Genomic DNA, 22,156 nt, shown 5'->3' on the forward strand with positions numbered 1-22,156 from the left:
AGCTCCAGATCCGTGCAAAAAGGGAATCTGATCTGAGAACTTAACATAGGCATGAAGGGGAGTTCTTTGGATTTATAAATGAAGGGAAGGTGATGTTCCACAGGGATTGTTACTTGGATCGAGCCCAGTTACAGCAGGCAGACCTAATGTGGACTCTGGGAATGGAAGCACAACTTCAAAATCCGTTGCAACGTGAGTTAGGAGATATCTATTAGCGGCATAGGTAAGTGTGAATTACTTTCCGACACGGATCACTCCCAATTAATCCTGGTAGGTACTCCGTGGGGAAAAAGTCTAGGACTGGACGGGTTCAGACATATTTCTCACCAAAGGCAGTGACACAGATTAACGAGGGTGAAAGGAAAACGCAAATCCAAGCTTTGGTGGGGCTGGTTGGATTCTGGGGGGGGGTAGTATAGAGCAAAACAGCATAGAAATTCTGTAAAAAAGTTGATTTAAATCTTCGTTAGACCACACTGAGTGTACAGTCATGGTTCTGGTATCCAGTTTACACAGAGGCGAGACACGCATTGGAAAAGAGTTGCAGCAATTACATCAGGAGAGAGAGATGGCAACAATGCTGGGGCTCTTTTCTCTGGAATAGGGGAGATGTAATAAAGGGTTTAAGAAGGAACTGCAGGTGCTGGAAAATCGGAAGGCAAGTGGGCCTGAAAGCATCGGACTGGCTGCGGAGGCCACAAATAGGCCCCGACCTCCGGTGATTCACAGAGGAAGAGTACTTCACATTTTGATGCCTTTCCCCACAGTGGAACATTTACAATACAGTACAATACCATTTATTTCTCATTTGAACCTCACATGAAGTTTCACACAGAGAGTGGCTTGAGAAGTAAGGGACTGAAGTTTAGGGGTAACATGAGGGGGAACTTCTTTAGTGGTGGCTGTGTGTGGAATGAGCTTCCGGTGAAGGTGGTGGAGGCAGGTTCGTTTTTATCATTAAAAAATAAATTGGATAGTTATATGGACGGGAAGGGAATGGAAGGTTATGGTCTGAGCGCAGGTATATGGGACTAGGGGAGAATATGTGTTCGGCACGGACTAGAAGGGTCGAGATGGCCTGTTTCCGTGCTGTAAATTGTTATACGGTTATATGGTAAATCTGTGGAATTCTCTGCCACAGAAGGTAATTGAGGCCACACAGTTCATTGGTTATATTCAAGAGGGAGTTAGATGTGGCCCGTGTGGCTAAAGGGATCAGGGGGTATGGAGAGAAGGCAGGGATGGGATAGTGAGTTGGATGATCAGCCATGATCATATCGAATGGCGAATGGTGCAGGCTCGAAGGGCCGAATGGCCTCTACTCCTGCACCTATTGTCTATGTTTCAAACGAACTTTGGTTTCTGCAGTCATACAACAAGAAAAGAACCCAACACAATCCACACAAACATCCATCTCAGCGAATCTCCTCCTCACTGTGATGGAAGGCAAAGTCTTGTCTCTCCCCTGCTCTCCATTCTTCTCCCGATTCCAAAGTCAAAGTCAAAGCCCCCGGCGGGGCGCTAGGTCCTGCGGCCACTTAAAGTCGTTAATGATTCTGTTGTGGGGGGACGTTCGTGTTAGAAACATAGACACATCCAAAATAGGTGCAGGAGTAGGCCATTCGGGCCTTCGAGCCTGCACCGCCATTCAATATGATCATGGCTGAATGTTGAATTTTCTTTTTTTAATTTTTTCTATGGATGTACGGAAACTTAATTATTCCTTTTATGTAACGCACTTTGGTTTCAACGGCAGTTGATTTAAACGTGCTATATGAATAAAATATACATGCTTACTAGACAAAAATGCTGGAGAAACTCAGCAGGGTGAGGCAGCATCTATGGAGCGAAGGAAATAGGCAACGTTTCGTTCCGAAACGTTGCCTATTTCCTTCGCTCCATAGATGCTGCCTCACCCGATGTAATAAAGGGTGTCGGCTACTGAGTGGTTTTGTTAGGGTTAGCGTTAACGCAGGGAAGATGCAGGCAGGTGAGCGAGTTGAAACATAGAAATTAGGTGCAGGAGTAGAGGCCATTCGGCCCTTCGAGCCTGCACCGCCATTCAATATGATCATGGCTGATCATCCAACTCAGTATCCCGTACCTGTCTTCTCTCCATACCCCCTGATCCCCTTAGCCACAAGGGCCACATCTAAATCCCTCTTAAATATAGCCAATGAACTGTGGCCTCAACTACCCTCTGTGGCAGAGAGTTCCAGAGATTCACCACTCTCTGTGTGAAAAGATTCACCACTCTCTGTGTGAAAACTGGGGGGCCACTACCTAGTCCTAGGTGCTCGTGGCATCAAGTCAAGTCAAGTCAAGTCAGGTCAAGTTTATTTGTCACATACACATACGAGATGTGCAGTGAAATGAAAGTGGCAATGCTCGCGGACTTTTGTGCAAAAGACAAACAACCAAACAAATTATAAACACAATCATAACACACATATTCTTTTACATAATAAATAATAGAAGGAAAAACGTTCTGTAGAGTTAGTCCCTGGTGAGAAAGGCATTTACAGTCCGAATTGCCTCTGAGAAGAAACTCCTTCTCAACCTCTCCGTTCTCACTGCATGGCAACGGAGGCGTTTGCCTGACTGTAGCGGCTGGAGTAGGTCGGGGCGTTTTTCTGGCCTGATGAAAAATGTCCACAAGGTCGTGAATTAGGTCGTGAAAGTGGGACAGGCACAGAGGCTCGAGTACATGTTCCAAGCTGACTCATCTTGTGATGCGTCCTGAGCTACGAGTGTTTACGCTGCTCGGCCGTTTGATTAATGAAGTGGTCTTGCGTTCAAAGATCAGCAGATCCTCCCTATTCTGATCCGGGATTCGGGATCCAAGCCGACTATTTCTTGCATAGAAACATAGAAATTAGGTGCAGGAGTAGGCCATTCGGCCCTTCGAGCCTGCACCGCCATTCAATATGATCATGGCTGATCATCCAACTCAGTATCCCGTACCTGCCTTCTCTCCATACCCCCTGATCCCCTTAGCCACAAGGGCCACATCTAACTCCCTCTTTAAATATAGCCAATGAACTGTGGCCTCAACTACCCTCTGTGGCAGAGAGTTCCAGAGATTCACCACTCTCTGTGTGAAAAAAAGTTCTTCTCATCTCGGTTTTAAAGGATTTCCCCCTTATCCTTAAGCTGTGACCCCTTGTCCTGGACTTCCCCAACATCGGGAACAATCTTCCTGTATCTAGCCTGTCCAACCCCTTAAGAATCTTGTAAGTTTCTATAAGATCCCCCCTCAATCTTCTAAATTCTAGAGAGTATAAACCAAGTCTATCCAGTCTTTCTTCATAAGGCAGTCCTGACATCCCAGGAATCAGTCTGGTGAACCGTCTCTGCACTCCCTCTATGGCAATAATGTCCTTCCTCAGATTTGGAGACCAAAACTGTACGCAATACTCCAGGTGTGGTCTCACCAAGACCCTGTACAACTGCAGTAGAACCTCCCTGTTCCTATACTCAAATCCTTTTGCAATGAAAGCTAACATACCATTTCGACTATTTCTTGGCGCGGCCACTCGTTCATTGGCCTGCGTCAACTCATGGGCGCCTGCCCAGTGCAAGGGTTACGTTCCGAAGCGCTGCTCTGTGGGTTTACACTCCCCCCACTCTTGGCTGAGAGCTGCCTACGATCCTATCCAATCCAATGGAGTTAGCAGCAAAGTAACTCAAAACCCACGCTAAACCAACGGCTGTGGAGGACAAGACCGTGGATATTTTTAAGGCGGTGATAGATAAGATTCTTGATTCGTATGGGGGTTGAGGGGGGAATGGGGTCACGAGGGAGAGACAGATCAGCCGTGACTGAATGGCGGAAAATATACATGCTTACTAGACAAAAATGCTGGAGAAACTCAGCGGGTGAGGCAGCATCTATGGATCCATAGATGCTGCCTTGACGGGCCGAATGGCCTGATTCTGACTTGACGGGCCGAATGGCCTGATTCTGACTCCGAATGGCCTGATTCTGCTCCTGTCACTCATGGGACAGCAAGTTGAGTATAGTTTTAGAGATACAGCGCAGAGACAGGCTCTTCAGCAACACCGACCAGCGATCACCCCGCACACTAGCACTATCTTACAGACAGAGTTTAGAGTTAGATAGGACAGCGGAGTCAAGGGATATGGGGAGAAGGTAGGAACGGGGTACTGATTGTGGATGATCAGCCACAGGTGCTGGCTCGAAGGATCCTTCCTGCAGTCGCTGTGTAGACATAGAAACATAGAAATTAGGTGCAGGAGTAGGCCATTCGGCCCTTCGAGCCTGCACCATCCACCATTCAATATGATCATGGCTGATCATCCAACTCAGTATCCCATCCCTGCCTTCTCTCCATACCCCCTGATCCCTTTAGCCACAAGGGCCACATCTAACTCCCTCTTAAGACGGCTCCTGCTTCCTCCTTCTCCGCCAGCTGTGGGCACAGCGTGGTCGAAAACCCTTTCAGCATCTGGCAGGGGATGGTGGTCCTCAATTGGAGGTCTTTCTGTGTGGGATTCACCCCCCCACCCCACTCCCTTCTCTCTGTACCTCGGGGTCCTGAGACGGAGAGCGTTGCACAGATGTTACAGATGTTTAACTAGTTTCACACATTCCCCCATGTCACCTGTAATATCCACATCCTGGAAGAGTCTGTGCAAGAAGCATATAAATAAATTGGTGACTGTGATGTAGTGTGTGTGCCGGGTTGCAGTCCCTGTTCGAATATGTGAAAGGAATACTGAATGATTACTAGATGTATAATGTTTAAGAAGGAACTGTGCAGATGCTGGAAAATCGAAGGTGGACAAAAGTGCTGGAGAAACTCAGCGGGTGAGGCAGCATCTACGGAGCGATGTTTTGGGTCGAGACCCTTCTTAGATTATTTAAGATTATTATTAATGGTATGGACACGCTAGAAGAGGCAGGAAACATGTTCCTGATGTTGGGGGAGCCCAGAACCAGGGGCCACACACACAGTTTCAGAATAATGGGTAAGCCATTTAGTACGGAGACAAGGAAACACTTTTTCTCACAGAGAGTTGTGAGTCTGTGGAATATTCAGTTCCTCAGAGGGCGGTGGAGGCCTGTTCTCTGGACACTTTCAAGAGAGAGCTAGAGAGGGCTCTTAAAGATCAGATTCAGTTTCAATTTTAATTGTCATTGTCAGTGTACAGTTTCCATGCTGACAACGGTGCATTTAGCATCTATGGTTGACGAGCGGGTATAGCAAACGATTTGAAGAGGCAGATACATAAGTTCGGGGGGGGGGGGGGGGGAACCAGGGGCCACACACAGTCACCGAGGTACGTTGTTGAGTAGAGTGACAGCCGCCGGAAAGAAGCTGTTCCTGGACCTGCTGGTTCGGCAACGGAGAGACCTGTAGCACCTCCCGGATGGTAGGAGGGCAAACAGTCCATGGTTGGGGTGAGAGCAGTCCTTGGCGATGCTGAGCGCCCTCCGCAGACAGCGGGAGTCAGGGGAGAAGGCAGGGACGGGGTACTGATTGGGGCCGATCAGCCATGATCACATTGAATGGCGGTGCTGGCTCGAAGGGCTGAATGGCCCCTACTCCTGTACCTATTGTCTATTGTCTAGAGAAGCCGCCTGTCCCGCTGAGTTACTCCAGCACTTTGTGTCGTATCTCCGGCGGAAGCCGGCATCTGCAGTTCCTTCATTTCGTGCATTTCGTTGTCTCTGTACTGTACACTGACAATGACAATTAAAATTGAATCTGAATCTGAATTCCTACACACGAGAGGCTTCCTCTCGTCTACCCTGTCTGCTCGGGGAACACGACAGGGTTAGAGCCGCCTCGACAGGGTCCCATCAAGATACAGCTGGGCTGCAGTTGAGTGCCACCATAAAAACATGCTGTATTGTTTGTGTGCCAAGGCTGAGTCATTTGACTGATCTTGCTGAAGCAGATAATGAACAGGACTGGGCCTGCCACAGCTGGTGGTATTTTTGGAAGATTTTATCTAAAACAATGAGATCCACAAGAGGCAGCGGCGCTGTAGGAAATAGGAACAGGTTTCGGGATATACACAGGAAATAGGCAAGGTCTATGGCCGTGAGAGTTAGAACGTTTCGCTTTTAGCTGTTTCGCCCAAACCTCGTTCCTGCCGAAACTGGAATAACTGATGGGGTTTCGTCCAGGCTAAACCCTTTTTAGGCCGAAACTGGAAGGAAATAGTCAACGTAGCAGGTCGCTGAAAAATAGGCCGTTTCAGGCAAACTGGATTTTCAAAATAGAATCAGGCACTTTAAGGCCCGACAAAAAGAAGGAAATAGAAGTCAGGCACCGAAACAACCTGCAAATAAGTGAAGGGCCGAAACCTGTGCAGATGCTGGAAAATCCTGAAGGAAATAGACAAAAACCCTGCTGGAGAAACTCAGCCGGTGCCGGCAGGAAATAGGCTAACGTTTCGGCCCGAAGAAGGAAATAGGCAACGTTTCAGGCCGAAACGTAGGCAACGTTCAAGGAATAGGCAACGTTTCAAAACCCTGAAGGAAATAGGCAACGTTTCAGGCCCGAAACCCGGAAGGAAATAGGCAACGTTTCGGGCTGAAAACCCTGAAGGAATAGGCAACGTTTCAGGCTGATATCTGAAGGAAATAGGCAACGTTTCGGCCCGAAACACTGAAGGAAATAGGCAACGTTTCGGGCCGATACCCTGAAGGAAATAGGCAACGTTTTGGGCCGAAACCCGGAAGGGTTTCGGCCCGAAACGTTGCCTATTTCCTTTGCTCCATAGATGCTGCTGCACCCGCTGAGTTTCTCCAGCACTTTTGTCTACCTTAATAATCTTACATGTTTCAATATGATCTCCTCTCTCATCCTTCTAAACTCCAGAGTGTACAAGCCCAGCTGCTCTCAGCATTCTCTCAGCGTATGACAGTCCCGCCATCCCGGGAATTAACCACGTAAACCTACGCTGTGTTTCCGCGCTGTATCTCAGAACTAAACAAGACACTTTGCTTGTGCTTCTCTTCTTCCTGCTTTTCCAAGAGTGGGAGTAGACTTTGCCTCACTCCCAAACATTGACAGCCGCCTTTAGAAGCCCCGGGTCCCAAATGTGCATTTCCCACCGTAACCCTGCTGGAAGATCAGCTTCCATTTCATCAGGCTTCTTGTGTGGTTCAGTTTTACGTGTAGCCGTAGGGGCTATATAAATATTTGGCACTTGTCGTTCAGTGCACAGATGTGGGGAGGAAACGTACTCAGGGCAAAGACCGAAGGCTCACCAAACAGCTGTAAACAGTATTTGATAATTCCTAGGCATTAGGACATCCCATATACACACCAGAGCAATAGATATCAACAGATGCAGAGTTTGTTATTCACGGGGTCTTGGCTGGGCTTTGTGGAAGTACAATGCTGTCAGCTTGTGTTGGTGGTGTTATGTGTGGGGAAGGGTAGCTTATACTCTCTAGAAACATAGAAACATAGAAATTAGGTGCAGGAGTAGAGGCAATTCGGCCCTTCGAGCCTGCACCGCCATTCAATATAATCATGGCTGATCATCCAACTCAGTATCCCGTACCTGCCTTCTCTCCGTACCCCCTGATCCCCTTAGCCACAAGGGCCACACCTAACTCCCTCTTAAATATAGCCAATGAACTGTGGCCTCAACTACCCTCTGTGGCAGAGAGTTCCACAGATTCACCACTCTCTGTGTGGTGAATCTAGAATTTAGGAGATTGAGGGGGGATCTTATAGAAACTTACACAATTCTTAAGGGGTTGGACAGGCTAGATGCAGGAAGATTGTTCCCGATGTTGGGGAAGTCCAGGACAAGGGGTCACACACACAGTTTAAGGATAAGGGGAAAATCCTTTAAAACCGAGATGAGAAGAACTTTTTTCACACAGAGAGTGGTGAATCTCTGGAACTCTCTGCCACAGAGGGTAGTTGAGGCCACACAGTTCATTGGCTATATTTAAGAGGGAGTTAGATGTGGCCCTTGTGGCTAAAGGGATCAGGGGGTATGGAGAGAAGGCAGGTACGGGATACTGAGTTGGATGATCAGCCGTGATCATATTGAATGGCGAATGGTGCAGGCTCGAAGGGCCGAATTGCCTCTACTGCTGCACCTAATTTCTATGTTTCTATGTTTCTATACTGTGTGTCGGACACAAAGCGTTGGGAGTAGCCCAGCGACCCAGGCAGCATCTCTGGAGGACACGGATTGGTGATATTTTGGATCGCACGTCTCCTTTAACAATTCTACGTTATGCCAGGACTGGATATTAAAGGGCCTGTCCCACTTTGGCGTCATCATTTACGAGCTTGTGGCGCATGGTGACGTACGGGCTTTCGTGTGCGGGGGACACTGGTCGGCGCCAACTCATTGGGCCAAAGGGCCTGTTTCTGCGCTGTATCTCTAAATTAAACTAAACTAAACCGAATGTTCCTTATTCCTGAAGGCAGCACAAATGATTTGCCTGCGGTTTGATTGATGCTGGGACATGGGAGTACATGCAGTGTTATTATCTGCGGACTCAATGTAAACACGGATTGAAAGCAAAATGAACAACCAGACACGCACGATTACTTGGCTCATCACAGGACAGATAAATGTGGAACATGTTCAGCATCGGTCTCGTCATCCAGCAACCCACTGTTTGTACTCGAGTTATCCTCATTCCCTCTGGAGTGATCATTGTTCTACCGATCAAGCTCATGAGTATTAGACAATAGACAATAGGTGCAGGAGCAGGCCATTCGGCCCTTCAAGCCAGCACCGCCATTCAATGCGTTCATGGCTGATCATCCCCAATCAGTACCCCGTTCCTGCCTTCTCCCCAAATCCCCTGACTCCGCTATCTTCAAAAGCCCTATCTAGCTCTCTCTTGAAAGTATCCAGAGAACCGGCCTCCACCGAGGCAGAGAATTCCACAGACTCACAACTCTCTGTGAGAAAAAGTGTTTCCTCGTTGGTTTATAAGATTGTTAAGGGCTTGGACACGCTAGAGGCAGGAAACATGTTCCCAATGTTGGGGGAGTCCAGAACCAGGGGCCACACACACACAGTTTAAGAATAAGGAGTAAGCCATTTAGAATGGAGACAAGGAAACACTTTTCCTCACAGAGTGTTGTGAGTCAATAGACAATAGGTGTAGGAGTAGAGGCCATTCGGCCCTTCGAGCCAGCACCGCCATTCAATGTGATCATCCCCAATCAGTACCCCGTTCCTGCCTTCTCCCCATATCCCCTGACTCAGCTATTTTTAAGAGCCCTATCTAGCTCTCTCTTGAAAGCATCCAGAGAACCCAACTGGGCATGGATAAGGATAAGGGGAGCCTCAAGTGGGAAGGGTGGTTGGAAGCCTTGTTGGTCAGGGGGGGGGATACGGGGAACCTAGACTGGGCCCAGGCGGGAGGGAGTGTGAGCACACTGGGCAATACGGATCGAGTACTGCGAGCCCGTGTGTGGTGTTGCCAGCCAGCGGAGTGTCTCAGTGACCGAGTCCGAGTGTAAGGCTGGCTGCGAATGGTTCTGTGATTGAGCGGGCTCATCTAGCATTCTTGGCAGCTTTGAACTTCTGACATTGGAGATTACAAAGAGAATTTGAATGAAGATACAGATCTAGTGTGTTTCAGCTTGCGGGTGATCGCAGTGTCCAGGGAATGTTAATGACTGTGACTTCTTTTGCCGACATGGTTTTCAAAGCCTGAGTCAAAGCCTGTGTTCCAACGTCCCAAACATCTGGAACTTTCCCCATTTAAGATTCTCCGATGACCAAATCTCACAAATACTTTCAAATGTCAGTCTTATTTAACATCGCTGCAACAAAGTCCTAGTGTCTGACTTTGGGGAAGTTGGCCTGTGTATGTATGGACACAGTGGAACAATTACCACCACAGAGCAGCTGAAGAGGAGGGATCTGTCAATGGCTTTAATGGTAGAGGAAGGAACTGTGCAGATGCTGGAAAATCGAAGGTGGACAAAAATGCTGGAGTAACTCAGCGGGTGAGGCAGCATCTATGGAGCGAAGGATTAGGTAACGTTTCGGGTCGAGACCCTTCTTCAGACTGATATCGGGGGTCGGGGGTAGGCGGGAAGAAGAAAGGAAGAGGCGGAGACAGTGGGGTGAGCGAGAGCTGGGAAGGAGAGGAGAAAGCAGGGACTACCTGAAATTGGAGACGTCAATGTTCACACCGCTGGGGTGCAGACTGCCCAAGCGAAATATGAGGCATTGAATGGGGCCGAATGGCCTGCTCCTGCACCTACTGTCTATTGTCTATTGTCTAATACTCATGAGCTTTATCGGTAGAACAATGATCACTCCAGATGGAAGGAGGATAACTCGAGTACAAACAGTGGGTTCCTGGATGACGAGAGCGATGCTGAACATATTCCACATTTATCTGTCCTGTGTTGAGCCAAGTAACCGTGCGTGTCTGCTTTTTCATTTTGCTTTCAATCCGTGTTTACATTGACCACGCAGATAATAACACTGCATGTACTCCCATGTCCCAGCATCAATCAGACCGCAGGCAACCCCCGAAACGTCGCCTATTTCCTTCGCTCCATAGAGGCTGCCTCACCCGCTGAGTTTCTCCAGCATTTTTGTCCACCTTCGATTTTTCCAGCATCTGCAGTTCTTTCGCTAACGGGTTCACAGAAGGTGCGTGGCCGGGCCGCCGTGCTGGATGCGGTGCGGCGGACAATTACGGGGGAAAAAAATCCGCCTGCATGCCAGATTTTTTGGGCCGCATTCGGCCCGGGGGCCGTAGGTCGCCGACCTCTGATCTACCTCTTTGATGACCCTCCTCCTCGATCGGACTTTGGTGACTCTTCCTGCCCCGCGGTGACGCAGCGGTAGAGTCGCTGCCTTACAGCGAATGCTCTGGCAACTGCTCTGTCTCCGACCGGAAGGCATTGCAGAGGGTGGTGAAAATTGCCCAACGCATCACCGGTTCCTCGATCGCTCCCCTCCATTGCGTCTGTCCAAAGCAAGCGCTGTCTGCGGAGGGCGCTCAGCATCGCCAAGGACTGCTCTCACCCCAACCATGGACTGTTTACCCTCCTACCATCCGGGAGGCGCTACAGGTCTCTCCGTTGCCGAACCAGCAGGTCGAGGAACAGCTTCTTTCCGGCGGCTGTCACTCTACTCAACAACGTACCTCGGTGACCGCCAATCCCCCCCCCCCCCCCCCCCGGACACTTTTTTTTAATTCAAATCGTTTGCTATGTCGCTCTTCCAGGGAGATGCTAAATGCATTTCGTTGTCTCTGTACTGTACACTGACAATGACAATTAAAATTGAATCTGAATCTGAATCTGAATCTGAATCTGCAGCGCCGGAGACCCGGGTTCCATCCCGACTCCAGGTGCTGTCTGTACGGAGTTTGCACGTTCTCCCCCCCCCCCCCCCCCCCCCCCCGTGACCTGCGTGGGTTTTCTCCGAGATCTTTGGTTTCCTCCCACACTCCAAAGACGAATGGGTTTGAGGGTTAATTGGCTTGGTGAATGAATGTATAAATTGTCCCTGGTGGGTGTTGGATACTTCCAGTATGGTCCATGAAGGACTCTTCAGCAGTGTCGACCACAAGACATGACCTTGCACCAAATGTTATTCATAGAAACATAGAAATTAGGTGCAGGAGTAGGCCATTCGGCCCTTCGAGCCTGCACCGCCATTCAATATGATCATGGCTGATCATCCAACTCAGTATCCCGTCCCTGCCTTCTCTCCATACCCCCTGATCCCCTTAGCCACAAGGGCCACATCTAACTCCCTCTTAAATATAGCCAATGAACTGTGTGGCCTCAACTACCCTCTGCGGCAGAGAGTTCCAGAGATTCACCACTCTCTGTGTGAAAAAAGTTTCTTCTCATCTCGGTTTTAAAGGATTTCCCCCTTATCCTTAAGCTGTGACCCCTTGTCCTGGACTTCCCCAACATCGGGAGCAATCTTCCTGCATCTAGCCTGTCCAACCCCTTAAGAATTTTGTAAGTTTCTATAAGATCCCCTCTCAATCTCCTAAATTCTAGAGAGTATAAACCAAGTCTATCCAGTCTTTCTTCATAAGACAGTCCTGACATCCCAGGAATCAGTCTGGTGAACCTTCTCTGCACTCCCTCTATGGCAATAAGACAGCTTCTTTCCGGCGGCTGTCACTCTACTCAACAACGTACCTCAGTGACTGCCAATCACCACCCCCCCCCACGGACACTTATTATTTATTTTTTTAATTCAAAATCGTTTGCTATGTCGCTCTTCAAGGGAGATGCTAAATGCATTTCGTTGTCTCTGTACTGTACACTGACAATGACAATTAAAATTGAATCTGAATCTGAATCTGAATAATGTCCTTCCTCAGATTCCCTTATCATGCACCTATACACTGTAAATGGATCGATTGTGATCATGTTAATGTCTTTCTGCTGACTGGTTAGCACGCAACAAAAGCTCTTCACTGTACCTCGGTACACATGACAATACACTGAACAACTCTGCCAACTGGAGACTCCTCAGCAGCATAACCCAATGGAGACTCATTCACAAACGATTGCCACTGGTGGGCAAGTCTAGGACCAGAGGTCACAGCCTCAGAATTGAAGGACGCTTTTTTAGAAAGGAGACGATGAGGAACTTCTTTAGTAAGAGGGTAGTTTCCAAAGACTAAGCAGAAGCTCAGAGGGGACCGTGCCTTTGCTGTGTCGGCTCCAAGATTGTGGAATGAATTGCCTCCGCACGTTAGACAGGCCCCTTCTCTAGCTGTTTTTAAGTCACTCCTGAAGACATATCTATTCTCCATGGCCTTTGTAGACCAGTGAGGTGTTGAATTGTTTATTAACTTTATTTGCTTGGTTTTGCTGCGTTGTTTGTACTCGTGTTTTATGTTTTTTAATTTATTGTTTGGATTTTTGTATGTAATTTATGCGCCTCGTGTTAGTTGTATGTTCTGTTGTTCTGCCTGTTTTATGATGTCTTGCTTGTTTTCTTTTTTCTGTACAGCACTTTGGTCAGCTTTGGTTGTTTTTAAGGTGCTTAACAAATAAAGTTATTATTATTATTATTATTATTAATCTGTGGAACTCATTGCCATAGATTAAGCCGTGGAGGCCGTTAGTGGATATTTTTAAGGCAGAGATAGACAAATTCTTCATTCGAACGGGTGTCAAGGGTTATGGGGAGAAGGCAGGAAAATGGGATTAGGAGGCAGAGAATGACGGAGTGGACTCGATGGGCTGAATGGCCTGATTCAACTCCTATAATTTGTGAACTTTTGTGAACAAAGCTGCCCGAAAGAGGCTCTCCAATAGTTTGCCCCCAATGAAGTAAATACTGTCAGGTTAACCTCGACCTGGGTCAATCCGGGGAACGTGGAGAGTTACCTTGCTCTTTCCTTCGATTCGTTATACATGTCCGTTATAACTCGGTCCTTGTGGTCCATGAAGCTTTTGTGGACTTCTTCGAGTTTCCTGCAAGACAGTGAAGTTCCTATTATTTTACTTTCCCGTGAAGGGCCAGATATTGTCTTCGAGCAGGCCAAGAGTCCGTGGCCGTTAAAACCTCGAGAGATAACAGTGTTGTCAGCTCAGCTGTGCCAAGACTGGAACTGGCCTGAGATGCAGTTCCAATTGGAAGCAGCAAACGTCCTAACCTCCGAGTAAGAGATTTTAGGGGTGATTCCAAGAAGCACACTTCTCACACCCGAAAAAGCTTTGAATGTCTGCAACTCTCCCTGTAAAAAGCTGCCGAGATCAAGCGAAAATGTCAAAGGTAACCTCAATGGAGATTTGTTGTCCAAAGCACTGATGGAGAGAGAGCCAGATTGGATAGATCAACCATGGGTAGTGAAGGAAGGAACTGCAGATGCCGGTTTACACCGAAGATAGGCACAAGATTAGATTAGATTAGAAACATAGAAATTAGGTGCAGGAGTAGAGGCCATTCGGCCCTTCGAGCCTGCACCGCCATTCAATATGATCATGGCTGATCATCCAACTCAGTATCCCGTACCTGCCTTCTCTCCATACCCTCTGATCCCCTTAGCCATAAGGGCCACATCTAACTCCCTCTTCAATATAGCCAATGAACTGGCCTCGACTACCCTCTGTGGCAGAGAGTTCCAGAGATTCACCACTCTCTGTGTGAAAAAAGTTCTTCTCATCTCGGTTTTAAAGGATTTCCCCCTATATCCTTAAGCTGTGACCCCTTGTCCTGGACTTCCCTAACATCTGGAACAATCTTCCTGCATCTAGCCTGTCCAGACCCTTAAGAATTTTGTAAGTTTCTATAAGATCCCCTCTCAATCTCCTAAATTCTAGAGAGTATAAACCAAGTCTATCCAGTCTTTCTTCATAAGACAGTCCTGACATCCCAGGAATCAGTCTGGTGAACCGTCTCTGCACTCCCTCTGTGGCAAGAATGTCCTTCCTCAGATTTGGAGACCAAAACTGTACGCAATACTCCAGGATTAATAACCAATTAGATTAGATTAGATTCCTTTATTTGTCATTCAGACCGAAAATGTCGTTGCCTGCAGTCATACATATAATAATAAATAACAAAACACACAATAAACACAAATTAACATCCACCACAGTGAGTTCACCAGGCACCTCCTCACTGTGATGGAGGCAAAGTCTTAAAGTCTCTGTCCCCTTCTTATTCTCCCTCTGGGCTGAGGAGATATGTTGTTACCCCACCGGGCGATGGTAGTCAGTCCCGCGGCTCAACCAAGCTCTGAGAACGGGCCGGTTCAAGCTGGAGTAACTCAGCGGGACAGGCAGCATCTCTGGGTGACGTCAAAGGACTGTCTTATGAAGAAAGACTGGATAGACTTGGTTGATACTCTCTAGAATTTAGGAGATTGAGAGGGGATCCTATAGAAACTTACAAAATTCTTAAGGGGTTGGACAGGCTAGATGCAGGAAGGTTGTTCCCGATGTTAGGGAAGTCCAGGACAAGGGGTCACAGCTTAAGGATAAGGGGGAAATCCTTTAAAACCGAGATGAGGAGAACTTTTTTCACACAGAGAGTGGTGAATCTCTGGAACTCTCTGCCACAGAGGGTAGTTGAGGCCACAGTTCATTGGCTCTATGTAAGAGGGAGTTAGATGTGGCCCTTGTGGCTAAGGGGATCAGGGGGTATGGAGAGAAGGCAGGGATGGGATACTGAGTTGGATGATCAGCCATGATCATATTGAATGGCGGTGCAGGCTCGAAGGGCCGAATGGCCTCTACTCCTGCACCTAATTTCTATGTTTCTAAAGAGGGGTCAGGAAAAAAAACCTCACCCAGTCCTTCTCTCCAGAGATGCTGCCTGTTCTACTGAGTTACTCCAGCATTTTGTGTGTGTGCCTGTGGTGTAAATGAATATTGGATTTATTTGGGGGGGGGGGGGGGGGGGGGCGGGGGGAGGAACAAAAAAGATGTATGAGCTCAGGAAGACAGAAATGCTGGAGAAACTCAGCGGGTGAGGCAGCATCTATGGAGCGAAGGAAATAGGCGACGTTTCGGGCCGAAACCCGGAAGTCGCCTATTTCCTTCAGGGTTTCGGCCTGAAAGGAGGAGGACTGGCTGAACTTTGTGCCTTCCACCACAGTGAAGGATGTTGTGGTGGATGTTTGCGTTAAATTCTATTGTGTATTGTGTGTTCGTTTTTTAAGTGTATCGCTGCTGGCAAATTCATTTCACTGCACCTTTGGATGCATGTGACGTATAACTTTGACATTGACTTTGACTCCAGATTCAGGGACAGTTTTTTCCCAGCTGTTATCAGGCACCTGAATCATCCTGAACTACTCATTAGTGACCCTTGGACTATCTTTAATGGGACTTTACGGGCTTTACCTTGCACTAAACGTTATTCACTTATCATGTGAATGGATCGATTGTAATCGTGTATTATCTTTCCGCTAACTGGTTAGCATGGAACACAAAGCTTTACACTGTACCACGATACCATATAACCATATAACAATTACAGCACGGAAACAGGCCATCTCGGCCCTACAAGTCCGTGCCGAACAACTTTTTTTCCCCTTAGTCCCACCTGCCTGCACTCATACCATAACCCTCCATTCCCTTCTCATCCATATGCCTATCCAATTTATTTTTAAATGATACCAATGAACCTGCCTCCACCACTTCCACTGGAAGCGCATTCCACACCGCTACCACTCTCTGAGTAAAGAAGTTCCCCCTCATATTACCCCTAAACTTCTGTCCCTTCATTCTGAACTCATGATACACGTGACAATAAACTAAACTGAACTGAAAGAGCGTTTCAGACGGATTTCCTCCGGTGAGGAGACCCATAGCACATGGGATGAAGCAGCACACCAGGAGGCCATCTTATTCTCTTGCTTTAGTTTAGTTTAGCTTAGAGATACAGCGCGGAAACAGGCCCTGTGGCCCGCTGAGTCCCCGCCAACAAGCCGTCCCCGCGCATATTAACATTGTCTTGTAATGCATTTCGTTGTCTCTGTACTGTACACTGACAATGACAATTAAAGTTGAATCTGAATCTGAATCTGAATCTTACACACACTCGGAACAAGTTTTACATTTACCAAGCCATTTTTACTACAAACCCGCACGTCTTTGGAGTGTGGGAGGAAACCGAAGATCTCGGAGAAAACCCACGCAGGTCACGGGGAGAACGTGCAAACTCCGTACAGGCGGCACCCGTAGTTGGGATCGATCCAGGGTCTCCGGCGCTGTTAGGCAGCAACTCTACAGCTACTTCTTCTTGCGTATGGCGTGCACGGCCTAAAGTTGTAAGCCAACTTGTTCTGCGCGATGGTACACGTAATTCTGGAGCAACTCAGCGGGTGCAGCAGCATCTAAGGAGCGAAGGAAATAGGCGACGTTTCGGGCTCGAAATGCTTAGTCTGAAGAAGGGTTTCGGCCCGAAACGTTGCCTATTTCCTTCGCTCCGTAGATGCTGCTGCACCCGCTGAGTGTTTCTCCAGCATTTTGTGTACCTTCGATTTTCCAGCATCTGCACAGTTCCTTCTTGAACACTTGTTCTGCTTGATGTTTAAGAAGGAACTGTGCAGATGCTGGAAAATCGAAGGTACATTAAAATGCTGGGGAAACTCAGCGGGTGAGGCAGCATTTATGGAGCGAAGGAAACAGGCAACGTTTCGGGCCCAAAACCCGAAACTTTGCCTATTTCCTTCGCTCCATAGATGCTGCCTCACCCAGCATATTTGTCTACCTGTGTTAGAAACATAGAAACATAGAAATTAGGTGCAGGAGTAGGCCATTCGGCCCTTCGAGCCTGCACCGCCATTCAATATGATCATGGCTGATCATCCAACTCAGTATCCCGTACCTGCCTTCTCTCCATACCCCCTGATCCCCACAAGGGCCACATCTAACTCCCTCTTAAATATAGCCAATGAAGTGGCCTCAACTACCCTCTGTGGCAGAGAGTTCCAGAGATTCACCACTCTCTGTGTGAAAAAAGTTCTTCTCATCTCGGTTTTAAAGGATTTCCCCCTTATCCTTAAGCTGTGACCCCTTATCCTGGACTTCCCCAACATCGGGAACAATCTTCCTGCATCTAGCCTGTCAAACCCCTTAAGAATTTTGTAAGTTTCTATAAGATCCCCTCTCAATCTTCTAAATTCTAGAGAGTATAAACCAAGTCTATCCAGTCTTTCTTCATAAGACAGTCCTGACATCCCAGGAATCAGGAAAAAGCTTTCCGAGGCTGTGCTTCAACTACTCTTGCTCGCAGTGAAATAAACAATCTGGGAGTCCTGGTATTGTTCTGGCAAGGGCTGTCACGGCCCAAACATCCCATTGAGCAGCACGGTTGCCAAGGCCGGCCTGCTGCGGCCGAACTAATATCCTATTAAAAAATATAATCGTTCACTTTACTGCTGAGAGTTTCGATGTCTGTGCATATAAACCCAGAGAGTCACATTTATCCTGTTTAAGAAGGAACGGCAGATGGTGGAAGATCGAAGGTGGGCAAAAGTGCTGGAGAAACTCAGCGGGTAAGGCAGCATCTATGGAGCGAAGGAAATAGGCGACGTTTCGGGCCGAAACCCTTCTTATTATTATCCATTTCCATCCATGCGGTTGTTTTTGGTGCTGAATGAGTCCAACAGTGTGTGGTAGAGAACGTATTGAATGGATGGTAGACCAAAATGCTGGATAAACTCAGCGGGTGAGGCAGCATCTGTGGAGCGAAGGAATAGGCGATGTTTCGGGTCGAGACCCAAGGGTCTCGACCCGAAACGTCGCCTATTCCTTCGCTCCACAGATGCTGCCTCACCCGCTGAGTTTCGAAGAAGGGTCTCGACCCGAAATGTCGCCTATTCCTTCGCTCCACAGATGCTGCCTCACCCGCTGAGTTTCGAAGAAGGGTCTCGACCCGAAACGTCACCTATTCCTTCGCTCCACAGATGCTGCCTCACCCGCTGAGTTTCTCCAGCATTTTTGTCTACCTTTGATTTTTTTTCCAGCATCTGCAGTTCTTTCTTAAACCTGGGTAAGACTGAAGAAGGGTTTCGGCCCGAAACGTTGCCTATTTCCTTCGCTCCACAGATGCTGCCTCACCCGCTGAGTTTCTCCAGCATTTTTGTCTACCTTCGATTTTTTTTCCAGCATCTGCAGTTCTTTCTTAAACCTGGGTAAGACTGAAGAAGGGTTTCGGCCCGAAATGTTGCCTATTTCCTTCGCTCCATAGATGCTGCCGCACCCGCTGAGTTTCTCCAGCATTTTATGTCCACCTTTCTTAAACCTGGTTGTATCATGGACTGGTTCTGCAACTCAAATGCCCAGGAACTGAGATTACAAGAGATTACCACATGTATTACAGAAGCTGATCCATGTTCCTCCTTTCCTTGAATAGCCATGTGCCTATCCAAGAGCCTCTTAAATGCCACGGCCATACCTACCTCCACCATCGCCTTTCAGCACCAATCTTTGTGTGAAAAAACTTGCCCCGCACATCCCCTTTAAACTTTGCTCTTCTCACTTTAAAGCTGCGCCCTTAAAGATCCTGAACGTTTCAAAACCCAGCGGGCGACAAAAAAAAATGTTGCGACACTTGAAAAAAATCACCTCGCGTCGTACGTCATCGCGCCGTGATTTTTTCGGCGACTGCCGGCGTCGTATCGGTGTCGCCAAAAGATTTTGAACATTTCAAAACCCAGCGGGCGACAAAAAAAAAACGTTGCGAGACTTGGAAAAAATCGCCTCGCGTCGTACGCCATCACGCCTCGAATGTTTCCGGTGACCTGATACGTCAGTCAACGATGCCGGCGGTCGCTGATAAAAAATCGCCAAGTGCCTGTCCCGCTTTCACGAGGTAATTCACGAATTCTCCCCTGATTCAAACTCGCAGAATGTTCGTAACGAGGCCGTGGGAGTCCGTAGATATATCGTAGCGGGTCGTTATGCCAGCCGTAGGTACGAGGGGCATCAGGAAAGTCGGGTGGTTTTTTTAAAAGCCCGATGTAAAATGTCCACGAGTTAAAAAAAAAAAGTCGGGATGAAAATAAATGCGATTCTTTAAACTCATAGTTAGTTCTTGGGCAGACCTTTAAATTTTGTTGTACATGGTTCATGTTACAATGACAATAAAGAAACTATTCTATTCTATTCTATTCTAGTAGGCCGTTAGGGTAGTTGTGGGCAAAGATTATCGAGCAGAGCAAGATGCGCCACTCTGCGAAAAAAGCGTAGTATGACATGGGTATGACATGACGCCATTTTACTGAGCTGCAATTTCTCTGCGAAAAAAGCGTAGTATGACATGGGTATGACATGGCGCCATTTTACTGAGCTGCGATTTACAATATTAATAAAATGCACAATAACATTAACTAAATATGTGGAGTGATCGATGCTGTATAACACACTTTTCCCTACAACACTGGTTACACCAAGGAGAGAATCAATCTTTGGAACGGATTACACCAAAGATACTAGAGGAGCATTGCCCGCTGCCACCCTCGGGAGCGCCGACCACGGGCAAACGCTTGAGGCTCTCCCGCCGGCCGCCTTCATCTGGTATCGGGGGGGGGACCGACCGAGAATCAGTCCTGGATCAACTCAGGAGTGGAGGAAATGTCCTCTTCCCCCAAAGATACTAGAGGAGCCTCTAGTGTCCCTGCGACCTGATGTAAGTAAGAGCAGATTGTATAACTGTGGAGTCCGTCCCCGTTACCAAAGATGTCGGGTTTTGCATAAACAAATGGCGGCCGTGACGTTCCGTTACGTACTACACGTCAGTCCATTGGATTTCGGAGGACTGGTCTATCTTGCTCTGCTCTATAATCTTTGGTCATGGGTACTCGTAGCTGGACAGAGAAAAAAAGGTGAGTGAAAAAAACATTGAGTCAAAACATTGGCATCCAGTTCGTGAGCATATTCATGGAAGGTCATAGGAATTCGTAGATGACCAAAATCTAGATTTTTTTAGGTCCTTTAAACTCGCCAGAGGTTTTGGATTAAGTTGTGAAAGTGGGACAGGCCCTTTGGTCTTTGACATTTCTTCAAATGAAATGTCCTTATATAGGAGCCACCCGTCTCAGTACTAAGGTTCAAAGTGGCTGCTTGTATTATTGCAAAATCAATTCCACTGTATATTCTTGGAAAGGCCAGGCACTTGTGATTGTAAGAGTTGGCTAACTGAAGTTTACAAAGGGGAAATAGTTGGAAACGTGAGGATCTGGGAAAGATTAGAGCGCTGAAGCCCAGCCAGGATTTGATTTGTTTTGTGTGAATGATTCGAATTATAAATCATATTACAAGTTACAGAGAGAGGTTGAACAAGTTAGGGCTTTATTCTTTGGAGCGCAGAAGGTTAAGGGGGGACTTGATAGAGGTTTTTAAAATGATGAGAGGGATAGACAGAGTTGACGTGGAAAAGCTTTTCCCACTGAGAGTAGGGAAGATTCAAACAAGGGGACATGACTTTGAGAATGAAGGGACTGAAGTTTAGGGGTAACATGAGGGGGAACTTCTTTACTCAGAGAGTGGTGGCTGTGTGGAATGAGCTTCCAGTGAAGGTGGTGGAGGCAGGTCCGTTTTTATCATTTAAAAATAAATTGGATAGTTCAGATTCAGATTCAGATTCAATTTTAATTGTCATTGTCAGTGTACAGTACAGAGACAACGAAATGCATTTAGCATCTCCCTGGAAGAGCGACATAGCAAACGATTTGAATAAATAATAATAAGTGTCCAGAGGAGGGGGGGTGGTGATTGGCAGTCACCGAGATACGTTGTTGAGTAGAGTGACAGCCGCCGGCTGAGCACATTCCATAGTTATACTAATCCATAGTTATATGGATGGGAAGGGAATGGGGGGTTATGGTCTGAGCGCAGGTATATGGGACTAGGGGAGATTATGTGTTCGGCACGGACTAGAAGGGTCGAGATGGCCTGTTTCCGTGCTGTAATTGTTATATGGTTATATCTTCAGGTTGGCTTTATCAATGTCCACATGTAAGTGCCTGTGTTGTTAGATCCTTCTTCCATGCCAATACTGCATATTCATTTCACACAGAAAGCCCTTTTTCCACAAAGAAAATGAAACAACCTAAAGATACAAAGTCCTGGAGAAACGGGAGGTTGTACGATGATTGTCTCGTTGTAAGCCCGCTAAACGGCAGTTGGCTGCAGCATTATAGTGCCTTTGCTGTGTCGGCTCCAAGATTGTGGAATGAATTGCCTCTGCACGTTAAACAGGCCCCTTCTCTAGCTGTTTTTAAGTCACTCCTGAAGACATATCTATTCTCCGTGGCCTTTGTAGACCAGTGAGGTGTTGAATTGTTTATTAACTTTATTTGCTTGGTTTTGCTGCGTTGTTCGTACTCGTGTTTTATGTTTTTTAATTTATTGTTTGGATTTTTGTATGTAATTTATGCGCCTCGTGTTAGTTGTATGTTCTGTTGTTCTGCCTGTTTTATGATGTCTTGCTTGTTTTCTTTTTTCTGTACAGCACTTTGGTCAGCTTTGGTTGTTTTTAAGGTGCTTAACAAATAAAGTTATTATTATTATTATTATTATTATTATTATAGGATGCGAGGAGATTGTCAAAGGTGCGATATAGATGTTTTTCAATGTTTAAGAAGGAACTGCAGATGCTGGAAAATCAAGAATGCTGGAGAAACTCAGCGGGTGAGGCAGCATCGGATGGGGCGCAGGAAATAGGTGATGTTTCGGGT

General features: G+C 47.2%; 1 protein-coding gene across 3 annotated transcripts in view; it reads right to left on the reverse strand.

The window, feature by feature from the left end:
- The window catches only part of dnajc4 (DnaJ (Hsp40) homolog, subfamily C, member 4), a 145,365-nt gene that overhangs the window by 8,757 nt on the left and 114,452 nt on the right, over positions 1–22,156 (reverse strand). For 2 of the 3 annotated variants that reach the window (XM_055665802.1, XM_055665803.1), the window contains exon 6: positions 13,350–13,436. The exons of the other annotated variant lie outside the window; for it this stretch is intronic. In XM_055665802.1, the coding sequence (XP_055521777.1) occupies positions 13,350–13,436 (87 nt within the window). The remainder of the gene's footprint in view (positions 1–13,349; positions 13,437–22,156) is intronic. 3 annotated transcript variants of the gene reach the window in all.

Source organism: Leucoraja erinacea, unplaced genomic scaffold (assembly GCF_028641065.1).
Source record: "Leucoraja erinacea ecotype New England unplaced genomic scaffold, Leri_hhj_1 Leri_150S, whole genome shotgun sequence".
Lineage (NCBI taxonomy): Eukaryota > Metazoa > Chordata > Chondrichthyes > Rajiformes > Rajidae > Leucoraja > Leucoraja erinaceus.